This window comes from Panicum hallii, chromosome 4, assembly GCF_002211085.1.
Source record: "Panicum hallii strain FIL2 chromosome 4, PHallii_v3.1, whole genome shotgun sequence".
Classification (NCBI taxonomy): Eukaryota; Viridiplantae; Streptophyta; class Magnoliopsida; order Poales; family Poaceae; genus Panicum; species Panicum hallii.
The window spans coordinates 44,118,900-44,139,853 of NC_038045.1; the positions used below are offsets into that span (position 1 = coordinate 44,118,900).

The window sequence follows — 20,954 nt, forward strand, 5'->3', positions numbered from 1 at the left end:
TCTCACTTTCACATCTTAAAAATTTAGGTAAATTAACTAAAATTTATTAGAGATGACTCAGGACGATAGTCACTAGTCACTGGAAACTCCCTAGGAAATCTAAAATATGTTAGTTTAGGCTAGACTGGTACTCGAGTCCAACTGTCCAAGTGATATTGGATTCTTGGCGTCACCTAACTCTAAGTCCATATCAAGTTTGGAGCCTCAATCCATGTACATTCAATGTCCAAATTAATAAGATGCAGACCAGTATAGAATCTAAGATGGAAAAGTGTATAGTTGGACTAAAGATAATCCAAATCCAATGTCAGGACTAATTAGGGTGAGGATAACCATACTCAACAATGCATTTGAACGTCAAGAACTTTTTAGAGCATTTGTTAGTGCAATCAGGATGATTGTTGATGTTCATGTTTCAGTCATGCATGCATGATTACTACCATCACTTTGGCAAGGCCATTTCAGGTATTTCAGAATTGAGCAGTGTAAGCTAGCTTCAGAAACGAATATAGCAAAGACTGTCAGGCATGTTGTTTGGCTTCTGAACAGGTAGTGCTTGTCAGGCCAGGCCACGCGGAGCTCCAACACACAAAGTCCCCAACGCTATCCCACTCCAAAAAGCTTCCGTCTAACGTCTCATCTCATCCCCTCCTCGAGTGCTAGATTCTGTCTCCACACCCACTCCACTCACACTCACCCACTGTACCTAGCTGGTCACACACACTTGAGCGCGGCAGAGCAGAGCTTGCTCTCCTAGGATAGGAACTAGCAATGCCGACCCTCCGCCGTTACACCGCCGCGCTGGTGCTTCTCGCCATCAGCACCCGCCTCCTCCTGCTGCCCGCGGTGGCGGCGGCGGCATTGCCCGACCCGGCGTCGCTCGAGCCGTCACTGCTCTTCCCGTCCACGGGCGCCGCCGCCGCCTCGCAGACGCAGCCACAGACAGCCGCGGGGGACTCCACAATCCCGGCCTTCCCGGAGCAGTCAGAGGCTGCCGCCTCCACCTCCGTCTGCCAGCTCACCCCGTCCCCTCCGCTCCTCCCCGCCGTCCTCGCGTCCTGCAACGCCAACGCCGGCGGGAGCGGGGGCGTGCTCCCCCCGCGGCTGCGTTGCTGCCCGTCGCTCGCCGCGTGGCTGTACGCCGCCTACGCGCCCACCGCGCTGTCGGGTCGCGGCGCTGGTGGACCGTCGGCGGTGGCCGCGTCGGCGGAGGCCGCCGCCGTTGTGGACATGCCGGTGCTCCCGGACGACGCGGAGGAGTGCGCAGGCGCGGCGGACCGCGCTCTGCGGGCGGCCGGGGCGGTGCTTCCGCGGCCCCAGCAACGGGGCAGGAGCACCGGCGCTGGCAACGGCACGGCGGCGTGCGACGTGGCGTTCTGCTACTGCGGGGTGAGACTGCGGCGGTCGCTGTGCCCGGCGCCGGAGGGCCGGATGGCGAGGAGGCTGGAGAGGGACTGCGCTCTGCCGGGCATCTCCGGCTGCTCCAGGTGCCTCCGGGCGCTCAACAAGGTGACACTCGAGAGCTTTCTTTTCTTTTTCCCTTGGATGCTTCTTGTCTGCTGCATTGGATTTGGACAAGGTGTACATGCCCTTGCCAAATTGGCAAATTGCCATCATATCATTTTGTGATGGGAAACACATCAAGATTATTTGCATTCGTAATGCTGAACTGCTGATGAAGAATCTGCTGTTTATCACTTTTAGTTGTCAAAGCGTAGCATTTCACCTACTGTTTACTTCCAGAATAATTAAAATAGTATATTGCGTCAAACAATGTAAAAGATTTTGGTAGGGTCTAACAGAAAGCTTATCTACTATCCTAACCTAAAATATCAGAGATGACATTTTTTCTCCATTGCATACTCTCTTTACCGTAGTATACTCTGTCTTGAACAATGAGTCCCACTTTCCCAGGAAAGAGGGAAAAAAAGAAATGTGGCCATTAATCCTAACTAGGTAGATCCATATATTTCAGATGAAATTTTGTTTGTTATGCATCATGATTTGCCTCTCAAGCCTGGTTGAGAAACAAGACAGAATTGGACCATGGACCTACAATTTTAACAAAAAAAAACAACCTGGAATGTATATCCATGAGAATAGACAAATAGGCGGTCCCAGTATTTGTTCATAGCAAACAAAGTTTAGGAAAATGCCATGGAGAGTTCACAAGATCTCCAGTAGTAGAATGCTAATGAGTTAACCGCAACAGCACCCCCAAGTGACCTATGTACTGCAAGTTTCTGCCGGAAGAATTTTTTCTGTGCAGAGGTCAGGAAGAGTTTTAGTTTCATATTTTTCTGACCAAAGTACAGGCATGGAAATCATTTCACTGAGCAGCTGCTCGCCTGCTCCTTGCAGTAGTGATGTGTGAAACCTGCTCTCTAACGAAGTTAATTACCTTCCATTATCTTTTTACCATTCGTCTTGCAGAAGTAGAAACGCTAGTCATCCTGAGTCCTGACTTATTTTGGGATCTGTCAATCAACAAGGAAAAAGAAAGATTCTCGCGATGAGTTGATTAGCTTTCAATAACGGATTGGGGACAGATCCTTGTTAATTAGATTATACTAATGAAACTGATGTACAGATCAAGAATAACTGCATGATGCTTCAGTAACTTTGTTCACACAGTACACTCCTACAGCACAGTACAGTTACTCAGATGAGGCGCTGCACGTGAACCGCTTTACTGAAATGCCCTTGAATAATGAGATTTGTAGCGGGATATCCGGGGCTCATGGATGGATGTGTAGGGCCTGGAGCATCATCTGCTCCAGAACACCACGCCGGGACCTTTACCCCCTTTCACTTTGGGCCCTCTTTTACATGCCATGCCCTTCTTTTTATTCACCTCAAAAGTCTCACGGTCACAAGCCGGACCGAATCATCCGCTTTAATTCTTCTACTAATTAATCTGACGCCGTGAGGAAAACATGAGGGGTTTTCAGGGTTCCCAAGAAAGAAAAAAAAACCTACTATGTGATGCCGGTGACATCATGCCGCGTGCGACATCAAGCCCCTGTCGCTCCGGTGTCCTTTTTACCTCTGCAGGAATCTCTGCCCTCTCGTGGTGCGGTGAATTTTCCTTTCTTTTTACTGACTCGCTGCTGCTGATTGCTTGCGTTGGCCTCCTGCGGTGCAGCTGAGCGGGAAGAGCAACGCCACGGCGCCGGCGAAGGCGAGGCAGGAGCGGCGCGAGGACTGCCAGGTCATGGGCCTCACGTGGCTGCTGCAGCGGAACGCCACGCGGCACCGGGAGGCGGCCACGGCGGTGATCCAGGCGCTCATGGCGGCCGACGAGGCCGGGGCCGGCCGCCCGGCGGCCACCTGCTCGCTCCCCGCCGGCGACGAGCTGCCCGTGGCCGTGCGCTCCTCGGAGATCAGCGGCGCCGCGACCGGCGGCGCGTTCCCCGTCGCCATTGGCCGCCTGCTCCTCGCCGTGCTGGGCGCTTCCCTCGCCTCGGTGTCGCGGTGCTTATTCTGAATGGCTCGACATCGATCCGTGTCGTTGTCGCATCGCATGTCTCTCTTTAATTTGTTATCTGCCTACAGTACTTGGTGCTTTGCAGTGTAGTTCAGGGATGATTTAGTCTCCGTTGGTTGGACACCGTTGAGCGTTGATGTAATTAATTATATGTTTTATGTTTTGTCATCACCTGATTGCGTGGCATGATGAATGCATCCCTCCGGTTTCAAGAAAGACTTTGTAATAGATCGTACGAGGGCCGAGATGCGGGGTAAATTGTAAATTGTACGCTTCTAAGAGGAATTGTTAGGCTCTACCACACATAAAATTATAAATGACAGATATGTTCATGGAATTACATCGAGGACAAGAATAAAATGTCAAGTTCTTGGGAAAACGTTGCCAAAATGTGGATCTTTGCAACAGAACACCGAGCTCGTAAAATATTATTTTTGGCTGATTAGAGAAAAGCAATATTAATTTTTCACTTTGTGTGGCCCACATGTCATCCTCTCTCATCATTCTTTCTCCTTACTCTTCATTATTAATTTCTTTTTTTTTAGATAATGGACATAAGGCTTCAACCCATGCCCCTCAATGAGGGATAATCGGTCCACACATCATTGCATTACATTCGCGTATAGTAATCATGCTCACAAGTCAAATTGATTCGAAATTGATGACTCCAATGATCAAACTAAAAACCAATCCGTAAACCAAAGGTCCACCCATTGGAAGCGAACAAACCAAGAGCCAAAGTCCCCAAATTTTAGCACGCCTAGATTATTAACTCCTCCTGAACTTCACTCTGTTGCAACTGCGCGCGCAGCATCAGAGATGTTCCTCTGAATAAAATCTGCATAAAAAATTTTTAGTTGAATATCTTAAAAACAATGTCGTTTCTTGTGAACCAGATAGCCCAACGAAAAGCTGCCGCCCTTGTCAGTAAGTGCATGTTTGGCCTTTGCTCTTTTTTTTAACCACCGAGAAAACATGTCATATGTCCTCTGGGGTGGCTTCATTATTTCTTCTAGCACCTACTTTCTTACAAAGGCAGAAGTTGGTCTTGCCGCAAAATAAAATCCATCCACAAATTCTCTGGTACATACCAAAGGCCAGGAACTAGTTGGAATCATGCACCCCCATGAAAGGAGTAAAGTAAATTCCTCGTATATAGAAAAAAAAGGGCAAAATAAATTGATCGCTGAACTGTAGTAATCATACAACACCATATTGACTATTGAGACCAGCACAAGCCCACACGGCCCCCTTGGCCCCAGCCCCACGTACTAGCATGGGCTTACGTTGCCCAATGGGCTGACCAACAGAAGAAATAAACAATCGTAATTTCTAAACAATACTTTACCTGAATGAACAACTTGAAGAAAAGACACAGCAGGGCTAATACGAGTTTTGTCCCATATCGGTCCCTTAATCTTTTTCTGAGTGTGGATAGATCCGTTAATCTTAAGCTCTGTTTGGATCACATAGGACTAAACTTTAGGTGATTAAACTTTAGCCCATACATGTTTGGATCCATGGACCTGGGACACATGCATAGATACATAAATGCCGTTTTTGCCCTTGTATTTTAATGTTGATGTGCATGCATGCGTATAGCGAGGGGTAGTTTGGTCTTTTCGCCGTTTGTTGGTTGGTTTAGTCCAAATTAGGTGGGTTTTGCGGACTAATGGACTAAATTTTAGTTTGGATGAAACTAAAATTTAGTATATATTTTAGTCCACCTATTTAGAGCCTTATTTGAGATGAGAGTAGGCTACAAACTAACGCCAGGGCATACATATAGGTCCATACTTATCTGGATGGGCTATATGAGTGATCAAGAAAGCTCATAACCAAAGGTTAGCGGCCTCCATTGCACATAGGTAGAGTGCTAGCCTACCATCTCTTCGTGTAGGAGAGTGGATATTATAATTTGTTGTAGAAGGGAAACGTGTTTGTGCGGTTCCTGCTAATTTTAATTTATTTCCAAAAGCAAAAAAAACTTTACTTTCTTTTTGCTTGTTAACAAGTTTTCACTCAATCATCGATCAGTTTTTACATCACCTTTTTGTCATGAGGATATGACATATCACATGACTTTTTTACTAGAAAATTTTCTGAAAAGAAAGTGATTGGTTGGAAAATAAGCATCCAAACAGAACAAGACGAGAATGAAGATATAATAGAAAAGTGCACCGTAAACTGTGATCTGCAATCTCGATATCGTTGTTGCTGTTACTGAATAAAATAAGAAGAACATGTGTCTTTGTCCGAATATATCTATTGTTCCACCATAAAGTAATTGAGAAAGAACATCAAGATTCAGCATGGTACTATACATGGTATGGTAGCACAAAACATACCAGTGCCCCTGCACCCTGCAGTGTTTTTTGTTCTACATAGTAATGACCTAAAGGTTTGCAAAAGAGTTCAGATTTCAGCAGAATCTTTGGTTTAATGTCTCTTGCTAGCACTGTTTTCTTCGAGAGTAGCGATTATATTTGTTCCACAGGAACATTTTGGGAGCTCATTGTGCTTCAACTGGTTCGTAGTCTCACTGAAACTGGAGCAGCTACTAGCAAAACAGCAGATGCAAATTTATGCTTATTATGAGACTATAGTGCTGCAAGTTTCAACATGTACTGTATTGTTGCATACAGCTCAGACTTCAGAATTTATGCTTATTATGAGACTATAGTGCTGCAAGTTTCAACATGTACTGTATTGTTGCATACAGCTCAGACTTCAGAATTTGAGTACTGAGTAATAACTGGTTGATATCTAGCTAGTCCCTTTTTCTACCGGCGCAGATGAATTGTAATACTGGTTAATTACCAAACTGTTCGTGTGTGGTAGTTATATATTGTCCAGGCCTCCAGGGTGCCTATTGTCCATGATCCATACAAACGATGCTGTCATTGGACTTGAAATGAACGAGGAACTTTTCTATGCCAATTTATTTCTGTGGATTACAACAAGAAGAAAGTAGATTAGATTCAACGTGGGACAGCAATACGAGGTTTAAGAAGTGAATGTGTTTGAATGAACACTAAAATTCAAGCTTGAAGATGTAGTTACCCACTACCTTCTCGACGAGGGCAAAGGAATGTAATTGGTCCATGTGAGAGAGGGAGTCTGTGTACTTCGACATCATGGACAGGAATTGTTGGGTGAACTGTAATGACAGTCCAACCTAGCTTCAAAGAAGCATGCTAGAGATAGGAATAAGAATGCTCTCGTTCTAACCCCTGATGGATATATAGGAGTCCTTCCAGAGGAGTTGGGTGTAACTGGCATTTAGAGACTAGTTGGGCAATGCTTAAGTTCTTGGTCAAGATAGTGTTGTTGAATTATCAAGCCTTTCAGTATCATCATAAACCGTTTCAGTAAAGACGATAGTGTTGTTGAATGATCAACCCTTTCAGTATCATCATCAACCCTTTCAGTAAAGAAGGGTCATTTGGCCTATGACCTTGAAGGCCACACCAAGGATGCACCTGGAGGATGGAAATGAGAGGATGATAGATTCACCGTACCAGGATGTTTCTTCGCTGTGATTTTTCTAGTTTCTGGAGGCTATAAGTAATACAGAATGTCATGTTTTAAAATTATATCTCACTTCACTTTTAGGAAAATAGAACTCGATACAACTGTTCTGCAGAACTATAGAATTATGAGTAAACTAGCCTATCAACCCGTGCTCAGCTAATTAGAATTAATATAAAAATAAATCTTATAGCTAATAATTATAATTATCTATCTCATTCCATCTTTCATCTATTAAATATTCTAACATATACTCTAAAATATATATTTATCATTATCTAGTTGCAATAGATTTCATTTTGCATCACACCTCCATATGTGTTTGATATATATTTAATTGAACGATTTGTTTATGAATTGGTATTCTTATCTCTTCCATCGTACATGAATACATGGTAACACATATATCGTGGATAGTATTTATATATAAATAGTAGCATAAATAATATATTAATAATGATAGAAACAATTACTTAGAATTTTATATTGATGCACTTTAATATTTTGTTATAATTATATAATTTAGGTTCAGATTTAGGAGTTACTTTAACTTTTAATAATGATACAATTGGATAATTTGTATGCAAATTTAGGGGGTTATTTGAATTATTTTTATAATGGCATAGGTGGGTAATTTACATAAAGATTTGGGATTACTTTAGATTTTGTTTATAGTGGCAAAGGTGGGTAATTTAGATACATGTTTAGGGGTTACTTTAGTCTATTTTTATAATACCAGAGGTGGGTAATTTATTAGAAAAGATAATAGATCCAATGACTATTATAATTAGAGTTGTAGGATTGATGGCCGGATGTTTCTAATTTTTGTGAGAATTTCTAAGAATTTTTCTATTTTTGTAGAATGTCCATCTAGAATCTTAAATGGTTTTACGTGGAGGCTTCAAAAGGAACCTTCAATTAGTAATAGTAAGATTGCACCCACTGTACAATAATAACTTATATAGTTGTATCACTTTTGTCCAACAAATTGCAAATCATGCAAATGGATATATGAATTTGTCATTAGTGTTCTAGTATACATGAATTATTACCAATCTTGGTTGTTGTATTCAGTATACATGAAGACGTGGAATAGTATGCAATAACTATAACAATCATCTTTCGGCTCCTCACTTCTCCACATTGTTGTCACCGGTGGTTAGCTGGACCACGGCATGGAAAATTCCAAAAGAATCTTTCTACAATTTCTCACGTGCAATTTTCTGTATTAGGTGTTGGATCCAACTCTGTATTCGTTCTTCCAAATGTACTTCTCGTTGATGGATTTTAGCATCTTGTTGCTTACTGGATTGGCCAACTTGCAGAACAAGTTGAACCCTTTTCAATACTTTGGCACGGGCTTATGACTTTTCTTTGTTTGGTGTGGTGGGGATGGGGAGGGGGATTTTTTTTCTATCAGATCCGGATGCTCCATTTTTGTCTTGCCTGCATTTTATCCATGCATGTGTAATATACTAGTATATATTTGGCATTTCATCCTTTAATTTTCAAATCGGCCAGCATAGTCCCTCAACTTTTATTTTTTCAAACTCATTCTTATGCTAATATTATATTTCATAATAATATGATATTTTTGCAAACTGTTCTCTTTGCTCTTGGCTCCTTCCCCTTCTAAATTCATTTAGGAGCTGGACATCATAAGTGTTTAATTTGAAACATAGAATTTTATTTACTCATACATCGTATTGTATTGTGGACGCGTGGAAAGTAAAATTAAAACTATTTATTGCATAACTATGTACCACCATATAAAATGTTGCGGAAAGTTGAGCGAACAGTGACACAAATAATAGAAATTGAGAAGGGAAAAAAGAAACCAAGGGTAAAAAGAACCTTTTGCATTTATTTCATGTTACTATGGATCATAATATTAGCACTTGGACGAGTTTAACCTCAAAACAAAAGTTGAGGGAATATTTTGGACAATTTAGGTACGAACTTGATCCTTAGGATAAAGTTGAGGGACCAAAATAATATTTTGCCTTTTCATATTACAAAAGTGAAAGGAATCGGTGCTCGTAGGGCTGAACTAGGCAAACTTAAAATCTTAAAATTTGGTCTCCATCTAAATTGTATAAACTAGAACATATGCTATCTAGATATGCAAGTATGGTTCATCTAGTGTTACAACCCACACAACAAGAGTTTTGCAACCTACTAATCCTAACAAGATACTACTAAGTTTTGCAACCTACTGGTCCTAACAAGATACTACTTTAAGAAAGTAGAGGCATACAAGTTGCAAGTATGAAATGTGGAAATGTAAAGGAGTAGATTAGTGAGATGCAAACTCAGCATGATGATTTTTTCAGTGGTATTGGTAGGCAAAAACCACCCTAGTCCAGTTTGGAGCTCCACTAAGGATATGCTTATGGTCACCGAGTCTCTTTCGATCAAGGGCTTGATCTCGCCACTAAGGGTCTTGCCAAGTAGATGAGGATCTTACCACAAAGGCAATTCTCACCAACCCCCTTGCACTGGTCTTGTTGACATCGTCTTCACTACGGAGCCTCCCACGAAGGAGGGATCTCCTCATCCCCCGAACACAGTCATCGTAGCCACTCCAAACCAAGCCAGAGGGTCGCTGACTTACCGGCGAGCCACTAAGACTCCAAGGGGGCGGCATACCAAGACTATAGCGGTGGTTCACTCAAAAACAAAACACAAGGCAGCTACATATTGCTCTCTCACTTTCTCTTGGCCTAACCTAACACTAACACTCACTAAGCATGTGCTAAAGCTATTGGATGTGATCACTTAGCACTATAGTGGCTCGGATGTCTTCTTCAATATGCAGCAACCCAAATGGGCGAGAGAAGAGGCTATACATAGCCCAACAACTCCAAAGAGTCGTTGCTCCAACAACCATAAAAAGTGCACTAGTATCGGATGAACGGATACTCTAACTAGGTGGGTATCGATTCATGTGGTATCCCCTTTTCAGCTACATATCCGTTGGCCCCTCTCTCCGCACAGTCTTCTTTTGCTTACGCCATTGCATCGAAGCTTACTCTGACGCTTCGTCCGACTCCAGTCGGTTCATCCAGCGCTGAAAAGTTTTCTCCCAAAACTCTCTGTCGCCAAATATGCTCTCTAAGTAATCATCTGTAGTACCAGATCATCCGATACTTTATCTGATACACTGTTGGTGGATCTGGTACAACTGAATTTTTTCGCCTTCTTCTCAGCATTGATCTGACCCGTGTAATTCTGAGGCCGTCACTTCATCGGATGTAATTCTGAATTTTACTATGACTTGCACTTTGTATGATTTGGATCACTTATTTTGGACAACTTTGCAATAATTTGGGATCTAAAAATCATACAAATATAAGCTCATACATTTGTTAGATTTGTTAGTCTCATTGACTATGTTCATTCAATCACCAAAATTACAATAATAACCTGGTATAATGGAGTCGTCGTCCTTAATAAAAAAGCCATCAGCAGCTATGTACTTTGTATTTAAAACCATCTAGCGCGAGTCTATGTAACCTCATCGTGGCTCGATGGTAGTGATGGTGACGTCATTGATCGAATGAGGAGGCGCCCTGGACTGTGTCCTCGCCGTGAGCGGCTGTGCCGGCGATGGCATGCTCCTCAGCTTTGTGAACAATGGTGGCTTGGCTGGTTCTGGGAGCTTCATATGGTCGCTGATTAGCATGAGAAGGACGGTGGACATGGTGGGACGGACGTCAGGGTTTTCCTGCACGCAGAGCAAGCCGACATGGTAGCACCGCCGCGCCTCTTCCCTTGAGAACGACCGGCCAAGAGACAGGTCCATGAACTCGACGGCATGACCTTCGATCCACAATGTCCATGCCTGTCAAAAGTTCAGTTATCTTTAGAGGTCTGACCTTTTTTTGAAAGGTTTAGAGGTCTGACTTTGGAGATCAAATATCCTATGATTGAGATAATGCTAAAAATAAAGGAGGACCAAATCGGGATTCTTACGCCTCGGATGAGGGACTGGTGGTGCTCCTCAAGGTACAATGCGCCGTTCCGCTGGCCGCTCAAGATCTCTAGTAGGAGCACTCCGAAGCTGAACACGTCTGACTTCACTGAAAATACACCCTCCAACGCGAACTCAGGTGCCATGTAACCGCTGAAATCGAGTTGCAACATATATGTGATTACTATACATTTTACAGTTATATTTTACTTCTAAGGTAATGACATGTACATTTATTTCATTTGGGGCTTACTAGGTTCCAACGACCCATCCTGTGTTATTTATCCCACCGGATTCATCTTCGAAGATCTTGGCCATGCCGAAATCAGAGATCTTAGGGTTCATCTTGTCGTCAAGGAGCACATTGCTGGCCTTGAGGTCCCGGTGGACGACCTTGAGCAGGGAGTCCTCATGGAGGTAGAGCATGCCACGGGTGATGCCAAGGATGATGTTGTGCCGGGTGCTCCAGCTCATACACGTGCTCTTGCTGCTCTTGCTCGGATCTTCAAACCATCCAAACAACGAGTTAACAACATCTTTCTCTTAATTAAAAACGTGCTAAGGCACTGTCGTGAAAAAATAAGTTAACAACACAAGTCAGACTGACCAACCAACCAAATTGAATCTGACCAATTCTATCAACTCAGTAATAATCACTCCCAAACCTAGCACAGTTAAGGGTCTTCTCATCCAGTCCACCTCGTGTAATATTACTGTTACGTGCATGATATGAAGAACTTGTCCTGAGCATGGCATACATTAAAAGTTTTCTGAACCTTCTCATCCGGACTGGAAGAGGAGGAGAGGTGCGCTTGGATACCCCACCGAAGAGGAATGCGTCGAGGCTGCGGTTGGGGAGGTACTCGTAGACGAGCAGCTTTTCGTCTCGGTCGGCGAACCAGCCCAGCAGGCGCACCAGGTTGCGGTGCTGCAGCTTGGCGATGAGCTCCACCTCGTTCCGAAACTCCGCCGCCCCCTGTAGCGACCGCGCCGACAGACGCTTCACCGCGATCTCAGACCCGCCGCTCAGCACGCCCTACAGGAGAGAGAGGGAGTGGACTAAGCAAGGAAATCGTCACAATTGCTGCTTGGCCGCAGCTGAATTGGTCGATCCCTCACTCTGTAGACGGGGCCGAAGCCGCCCTCGCCGAGCTTGTTGGCCTTGGAGAAGTTGCCGGTGGCGGCGAGGATGGAGGCCAGGTCCATGAGCGGCAGGTCCGAGCTCGACCGCGGCCACAGGCTGTCAAGCAGGGGCCTCTTGATGGCTGATTAAGAAAAAAAGTAAAAAACAAAAGAAAAGTAAGGTCAAGGTGCTTTTAGCACAGGCAACCAAGAGAAACGAGAGCAGAGATCATCTGATTCTGCCATTGCGCTTCCTCCACCACCAGCAGTAGATGCAGTAGAGCAGCGTGCAGAACACGACCGTTACCAGCACGCCCACCATTACGCGCATCGCGTCCGGGCTCGAGCCCGAGCCCGAGCCGTGCCCCGCTCCGCCGCCGACTGCCGGAGCCGGGGCCGCGTCCAACAGCCGGCGGCGGCCGCCCGCGCTCACACGACCTGGCGTCGCCATGCTTTCGTTCTCACTGCAGCTCCTGAATAATGAAGCTGTCGATTTTCTCTGAAGATGGCGAGCAGATCCACACACTGCACTTATATTTGTTTGGGATGGGACGGAAGTAAGTAGCAGCGGCAGCTAGCTATCAAGTGGCGTTTAACCTGTCCTCTCTTCGGCCTTTTGGTCATGTGTAAGCATCGGCACTGTTGTCCGCAGCACGGGGCACGACCCGGCTTGCAATGCAAGTTGCAACTGGATTGAGAAGTTCAGAGAGTCGAAAGAGACATGTATACTGCACTGACCTAAACTTGTAGCTCTTACATCTCCCTATTTCTGCAGAGGCATACAGTCAACTTGAATCACTCCAGCCATGTTATCCCGTACATTAGGTCAGTTAGTATTAATCACAAGGACAAGGTGCATTATCCCATCGGCACGTAGATGTTTACAGCGTTTAATTTGTACCTCCCGGTACTAGCTTTTGTTGCTTTCCGTCGTCTGCTCTAGCTATCTTTTATGCGGTTGTTGGCTTGTGGCTTGTGAGTACGATACGTTCACCAGCTGAAAGCTGACCCACCGTTTGCTCATATCCATCTTCATGAGATAAATGTTCTATTATAACCAAAAAATTGGTCTGATCATTAAAATATATGCTCCAGGATTACGAGAAAAATCTTTTCAATTTACAACAACAAAATGTCCCTCTCAAATAAAAGTTCCATCCTTGTGAGAAAAATGTTCTAGGTTACAATAAAAAATGTTCAACTTGGTTGCTATGAGCAAATTTTCCACATAAGAAAAATTGTTACAACATTACTATAAAAATTTTCCAGGTTAACACTCGTAGAAATTATGTTAGCTTCATGATAAAAAATGTACTAGGTTAGATAAGAGTATTATAGAAATGTTTTTATGATTTTTTTCTATAAATACGACTACGGAAAAATTAAGAATTTATCTAGACAGTACGACAGTTCAGTGTAGATCCAACGGTCCAAAAAAAAAGGATTTAGGCATACAGAATACTTAGGTCACGTTACGGGAGATACACCCATGAAAGAGTAGATGAAGCAACATGGGAAAGAAAAATGCATAATAAATAAAGTAATTTGGAACAGCTAGGAACACAGCGACGTGCCCTCGGCCACCATAAATTAAAGGCTTGGAGTGTAGGATAACGAACTTTGTCCTTTGGCGTAGTGTGTAGGACACAAGTCTGCATGTCAGGAGTCTTCAAGAAAAAAGTCTGCATGTCATGGACTAGATAATAAGAAATGAACGTGTTGTCTTTGGAACAAGCTACAATAACTAGGATAGTTGACTCAAATTTGGTTGATAGGAGTGTGTATCTTGTGTGCTCGATCACCATGAAGAACAAGCTAGCTTCTGGGAAACTATTTGTAGGCTAGCCTCCAAGAATTTAGGAGCAAAACTTCACAACATGATGGCACGTGCCGAGCAGGCCGGTCATTTCCAATTGGTGTTTCGACCGTTTCAATCCCTACATCAACTGCACACTGGTTGCAAAGTCTTGTGGCTTAGCAAGATGGAGATTATGGGTCACGACACTCTGACCCTATTACTTTTGTACTAAATGTAGTACCTATGTACGTAGAAACCTGCAGCTGAATCATGTATACAAGGATGATCTTTCAAACTTTGCACTCACCATATGTTGTTGGGCCGTTCACATGCTTATGTATGGGGCCGACATAAGTAAATATGAAATTTGCGCTCTGGGCCCATGGCTCGTCAAGTCGCGGCACATCAAGTTGCATTGCAGGCCGAGTTGGGTCCATTTGTCAAACGAAGAAAGGCCCATGTGATTTTGAAATAGAAATGGTCTAATGTGCCCGAACATTTCTGTGTCTGCTCTGACCACTTGACACCTCAAACTGAAAATGAGGATATCACAAAACGTGGTTGCGGAGGTAGATGATCAAGTATGCACGACTGATCAGCATCGCGAAACAAAACGTACATTATGTAATAGTGAGGCTATGATGCTCAGATCGCCAGACACCTGCTACTAGACTCGCACCCTCGAAATTCAGAAGAGTGTCAAAATCCCAGTACCCCAAATACCCGTGGTAATAGGCTGCTAATAGCAGAGGAAATCCACGCAGGTCCTCAGTGCCAAAGAGCCGCGGAATCCAGGTAAACATGAGTTGGCTTCATATTTTTATCTCATATTTGCCATGGTTGATGCCGTCACACCAAAGTTGTGAATCTTGTGATATGAATCTGAGAAAAAAATAGTTTTCACTGCTATTTCTGAACTTTGCTTCTTTATTAAATAGCATGAAACATATCTGTTGTTTCTTCTGATATGAATGTTGAATCCTCTGGGTGGATACTAAATCACTAAAATTGTAAAAGTGGCCACATCGAAACTCGGAGTTTCATTTCATAGAACGCATTAAAATTTTCTGTTCAATTAGAATTGTGAATCACTGCAAAAAATGTGCATGTTGATGACTACAGTTCTGGAAGATGGGGCCATTTTCCGTTGGATATTGTCATGTTGCAATGTAGAGCATGCTTGTTAGTTATTACAATGGACTATGCTAGATCATGCAACTGAATAAGTTCGCTTGGCTCTAGTCAGAACACAAAATGGGTGTTGAATGATTCTTGTTCTTGTATTCTGCAGAATAGCCACTTCAGAATTTCGCTAATTACGTAGCACTGCAACTACTGAATTTTATTGAAGTCCCTTAGTCGTGTGCACATGCAGAATGGTCTGCATTTTGCACTCTGCAGCATGAACCTGGTTACGAGCCCCTGGTTTCAAACAAATAACTATGCAGTTATTTATACTATTTGATGAATAACTAATCTACTTTTATCATAGTAGTGTGTATATTAATTTAACCATTAGATAAGCCATCTGTTAGTTTCAGTTTCAATTTAGTTTTGGTTATGTCGAGTCTGTCAGTAGCTAGGCAGTTAGAGTCTTTGTTTCAGTCCAAGGTTGTTAGAATCAGCTAGAGTAGCAGCATGAACTTGGTGGTCATGGCTGCGGGTCATTGGGCCACTATGGCAAGTTTAGGAGGGCACTAGGCCACATTTTCAGGCCAGTTCAGCCATTGCTTGTTCAGGCTACATATTGCCATTCAATGAATAGAAAATTGCACAAAATCCACTTTTCCAAGTTCGGTTTCTCCAACTATAACTCTTATCATGTCTTTCATTTTACACTGACTCTGTTATTCATATGATTCTGAGTGTTTAATTCCTGGTACTCAAATTCTAGATGGTTTGTCGAGTTTTGATGTATTTTATTTGATTTAGGTACAAGGGCATCACTTGGACAAGCTGAGGAGAAGAGTAGCATATATCACAGGCTAGTAGATGTAAAAGGCGTGGAATGGGGCAGTTTGCCACACTTTGCCATAATTTATTGCAAAACATGTCCACCAATTACGGAATGGAATAGATGTTGTGTGCTAGAGCTAGTACTGCATGTTCTATGCTGGAGAGAATTATTCCAGCGGCTAACGAATAATTGCATTTTCTAGTACTACATGTGTGCTAGAGCTAATACTACATGTGTGCTGGAATTGCATTTTCTAGTTCAGCATTAATTCTAGGAGTGGAATCAATCTGAACAGGAACAAAACCAGGCCAGGATTAAGTGAAGGAGAGGGATTCACTCGATCCCATTCCTGAATCGTTCCTGACCAGCCGAACGAGCCCTAAGTAGTCTAAGTACTACTTCACAGGCGTACCTTCCTAGCTAATTCCTCCAAATCCTGCAATATTTATGGGAGCTAGAATTGCAAATCTGCAATACTGCCGTTGTTGCAAATAACTTCCCGCGTCCGAACAAATCGCCCACCGATCACAAAATTACTCATGTCAGTTGACGTCTGTAAACAAAAAAGAGAACCCGTTCATATATGCCGCAGAAACGCTTCTCAAAATCTTCTCATCTTTTTCTTTGTGATAACCTCCCGTACATTTGGTTTTTGAAGGCATATCATCATGCTCTTCACCAAGTAGGAGGAGTACAGCACACGAAGGAGAGAGCAGCCGCGCGGGGTCCGCACACGCCCGCGCTTGTCCGCTGGAGCGACCGATAACGACAGGCAATAACGTTGGCAGGGCCTCGGTTGTTGCCTGCCGGGCGCAACGCGATCCAGTCCAGGGTCGCTCGCTTCTTCTCCGGGTGGATACCGTACCGTCACTCTCCTCCCTTGCAGTAGTCCTCTGCTTCTAGACTTGATTCCATCTGACCTGGGTCGCCACACCCGGGACGACGTACGAACGATCCGGTCCTGTCCGTGGAGGAGGTTTTATAGGCGTGGCCCATCTGCGTCAAGTGGAAACTGGAGGAGTCCCCAGCTAATAGTTTGGTAAGTGATGACTGAAGAAAGACAAACATGTTCACTTGATCCGGCGAGATGTATGTGTTTGGTGGCCTTCGTTAATGGAGTAGTACTTGTAAGCCCAGGATCGATCTTGCCAGTCTAGGATCAGCTCGAATTCATGTTTTAGGGTGTTTGGAAAAAAATATGTGTGTTTTATTAGCCACCTAAAATTCATGTTCAATTGTTCCAGGACAATCTTCTTCAAGCATCAGACGGTTATAAACTAAAACATGTTTCTATTCCGAATGTATACCTTTGTTCTTCTACTGCGAGTCCTCTTCCAAATGTACGGTGGATTTTAGCATCTTGATAGATTGATCTCTATATCAAAAAGATGGTGGAGATTGCCGCGCTAGAGATGAAACTTGAGATTGCCGCGCTAGAGATGAAACTTCTCCCCTTGGGAGCGTTTTTCTAGAATTTAACGGTATTGTTTTTTTAGTGGTAGACGACATTCCAGTTAACAGCGAGACGCCTACGATGATTTCATTAATCTTGAGGATTTACCAGCTCAGTTTTCGAAGATGCTTATAGAGGTAAGGTTTGCGTACATGTGTCTAGAGAGGTAAGTGTGCGTGGTTGTGAGTATCTAAGTTGTACTGGGTAATCTTAAAAAAAACTTCTCCCTCGAGTCAAGACACTTGGTGTTCCGGAACAGCTTGGTCTTTGAAAGGTAGTTTTGACCACTATTTTCCATCTAAGCAGTAGGTGAGTAGCTGGATTAAAAGGACCCGTTCAGATCCGGGTGACTAAATATTAATCATGTCACATCGGATGTTTGACACCAATTAGAAATATTAAATATAAACTAATTACACTACTAGAAAAATAGGCTATTGGCACAAAAAACATTGCAACACCATATAGATTGTTGCAATAAGTAGGTGATATTGCCACAATTTGAAATTTGGTGGCAATATATCTGTTATATTGCCACGAATTTTATTGCATTGCCCATATGTTCAACTTTCGTTGCAACAGGTTAACATCTATTGCAACATTAGCTTATGCTGTTGCATTAAGGTGATTGTTTTGCTACGTTAAACGAGTGTGGTAATATTTCAAAAAGTGATTGTAACAAAAAGGTTATTATTGCCACGAGTGAAGTAGCATTGTAGTATATGAATATTATTGCCATATTTTCTAACTATTGCAACGTCTTTTATTCATTCTAACTCAGGTCGGCCAAGGCCTGCTGACAACAAATATCAAAGGACGTCTAGGCATTGAAAGTACAGCAGAACATCAAACATTTGACAGTGTCGCATCAACTGCCAGCTGGGCCGCTGTCAGCAGTGTCTTCTTCTTCATCGGGGTCGCCTGTTGATGGAACTCCTCTGCACGAGGCTGCATCCCGGTTAGATGAGCCGGTGGTGGAATGCGCAGCGCCAGGTCGAAGGCGGGAGCGGAGTCCGGTGTAGCCACCTCCTCCTGTGGTGGCGCAGCCAACTCGGCTTCCACGCTCTGGGGTGGCACCAAGTTCGCCGCCGCCTCCAACTTCTCGCCCACCGCCGTCTAGTCCCCCAGGTGGGCACGGGCAGCGGGCCGCTCGTCTGCACGAGTCAGCCCCATAGCCGCCTCGGCCGACTCGGCCTCCTCGGCGGACTCCTCCGGCTTCCTCTTGGCACCGACAAGCAACGCCTTCCTGCTGTCCGAAGATCCCTCAACAACGCAAAAAAAAAGCGACACATCTATAATTCAGATAATGCAAAAGAAGGATTTCGACTTATTTCTCGCTGCGGCGCGCACTGAAGCTTATCTTCAACGGCACCACGGTTGGCAACAACCACACCAATGCTGCGGGCAGTGTTATCTGTTGCATCCGAGATAGCTCCCGGGCTGCCTCCTCCTCCTTTAGGGTGGCGACGTCCGTACAGCCACCTCCGGCCACCTCCTCGTGGACGTCCTTGTCCCCCTCAGCTCTAGATACGAAGGCGCGCCCGCCTTTCGGCTGGGCTGCCACCTCCAGCACCTTGGAGGTAGCCACCTTGCACACGGGCGCCGCTGCCTCCTTGTCATGGAGCCAGCTTAGAGAGGCGGCCCCTTAACCTCTACAACATCCCCCGATTCACTCCCAATGGAGGAGTCAGAGGAGAAATCCAGGACCCCCTCCGCCGGCTGTGCAAGCCTGGCGGGAGGGTCGCTCGCTTTGCCCTGCTGCCCCTCCAACAGTGGAGCAGGGCACCAGAACTCTACTACCCTCTCCTACAAAGGTTCGGGTAATGTCACAACCCAACGGGTGCTATCTACTATGAATTTCAAAATCAAAAGGACTGACAAAGAAATCAACTCGGAAGAAAATCAATTGACTCGGGCAGCTTGAGGCAGTACGCCTTCGGGCAGCCCTTGTCACGGACCTCCCCGCTCATGATGCAGATGACCTGGCCCAGCGCCTCCTTGCGGGAGACCTTGCGGTTCTTCACCCCGTTCACGACCCGAGTACTCTTACCCCGGGTGGACCCTGTCCTAGATCGGCTGTGTCAACCACTTGGAGAACGACAAGGCCACAGCAGCCCCGGTCAGCTTGTCGGCCTTGAGCCTGGTTAGCTCGGGCAATAGGATCCTCACCTAGACCATCTCGTCCTTGGAAGGCATCTCCTCCCACTAGTCATTGAGGATTGGGGGATAGCCGGTGCGGGACGGAAGACTCGGGGCGGGGTTTGCCACCACGAGCCACTCCTCCGCCCACTGCTTGTTGCTGTCCTTGAGGGCAGCCTCCAGGTACTTCACCCCCTTGCGGAGCGAGAAGGCGGCGGCGCCCACCACACTGGGCGGCTCCTTTGATGGATACGCCCTCAGGTGGTACAGCGCCAGCCAGAGATTGAAGTGGGCAGGAATGCTCAAGAACCCCTCACACAGATGGATGAAGATTGCAATCTGCGTGATGGAGTTGGACTTGAGGTGGATCACCTCCAGCCCTGTAGTATTTGAGAAGCCCGCGAAGAATGCTCTAGCGGGGAGGCCGAATCCCTTCTCATAGAAGGACTGGAAGACGTCCATCTCGGTCCGGTCCTTCGAGGGAAACTACTGGCCGTAGCAGCACTTCCACCCGGAGACTGCCTTCTCCGGGAGGAGGCCGCGTGCCTCCATGTCCTCCAGCTCCTCTTCGGTAAGAGTGCTGGGTAGCCACGACTCGCTGGGCGGCGGCCGACGGCAAGGAGGGCGTAGAGGTGTCGCTGTCCATCTCGAGATCGAGCGAGGCTCGAGGATCGGAGAAGAGGGTGGTAGCGGCCGTGCAGAGGAGAGGGCGAGAGCTTTTGAAGAATGCCGGCAAGATCCAAAATGGGTCGGCGGTGGCGGAGAAAGCAGAAGAAGGCAGGAGCGAGTGGATAAGGATGGGTTGGGTCAGTTTCTTTTATATCGGACCAAAACCTAATCGTTCATTTGGCTCTGCGTTCGAAATTTGAATCACTCCTAATGGCAGATGGTGAGCGTACGTTGGAAGGAGCTAGCGAACGGTAAAAATCCTGACGGCACGATTATTCCCAACAGTAAAAAGCCCTAGCCTATGCAGAGGAAGGTAACCGTAAAAGAGGGAACGGCATCAGGTGATTGATGGCAGAGAGATCAACCGGCGCTCCTAAAGTTTCTCCTTGGAAAAGATTTTGGATCTGTTGACTCCATATTTCTCAGGTTATTTCTCAGGAAGTAAATTCGGAATGAATCGGGTGTCTCCGTGACTCTGCCAGTGATCCTGCTCGGGGCCTGGGCACCGCTCTTCGACTCGGCATGTCTCCGCAACTCCACCAGGGACCCTGCTCGAAGGCTGGGCGCCGCTAATTGATTCGACGTGTCTCCATGACTCCGCCAGTGATCCTGCTCGGGGGCTGGGCGCCGCTCTTCGATTCGCCGTGTCTCCGCGACTCCGCTAGTGACCCTGCTCGAGGGCTGAGCACCGCTAATTGACTCAGCGTTTCTTCGTGACTCCGCCAGTCACCCTACTCGGGGGTTGGGCGCCGCTAATGGACTCGGCGTGTCTCCACGACTCTGTCGGTGACCTAGCTTGGGGATTGGACACCGCTCTTCGACTTA

General features: G+C 45.4%; 2 protein-coding genes and 1 non-coding gene across 3 annotated transcripts; 2 read left to right on the top strand and 1 right to left on the bottom strand.

Moving 5' to 3' along the window:
* Positions 1-593: 593 nt before the first annotated feature.
* On the top strand, positions 594-3,764 carry LOC112889489 (uncharacterized GPI-anchored protein At4g28100-like). Its single transcript, XM_025956162.1, has 2 exons — positions 594-1,509; positions 3,146-3,764. Exons 1-2 carry the CDS (start codon positions 772-774, stop codon positions 3,485-3,487), a joined length of 1,080 nt encoding a protein of 359 aa, XP_025811947.1. The 5' UTR covers positions 594-771; the 3' UTR covers positions 3,488-3,764.
* A 1,516-nt stretch (positions 3,765-5,280) lies between these two features.
* On the top strand, positions 5,281-5,442 carry LOC112891222. Its single transcript, XR_003228451.1, has one exon. It is a non-coding gene; the product is annotated as a U1 spliceosomal RNA (small nuclear RNA).
* Positions 5,443-10,348: 4,906 nt separating this feature from the next.
* Positions 10,349-12,659, bottom strand: LOC112889486 (putative receptor-like protein kinase At4g00960). The gene is made up of 6 exons (XM_025956159.1): positions 12,357-12,659; positions 12,111-12,256; positions 11,817-12,027; positions 11,245-11,494; positions 10,994-11,144; positions 10,349-10,862 (listed from the first exon to the last, which is right to left on the bottom strand). Exons 1-6 carry the CDS (start codon positions 12,562-12,564, stop codon positions 10,536-10,538), a joined length of 1,293 nt encoding a protein of 430 aa, XP_025811944.1. The 5' UTR covers positions 12,565-12,659; the 3' UTR covers positions 10,349-10,535.
* Positions 12,660-20,954: the final 8,295 nt, after the last annotated feature.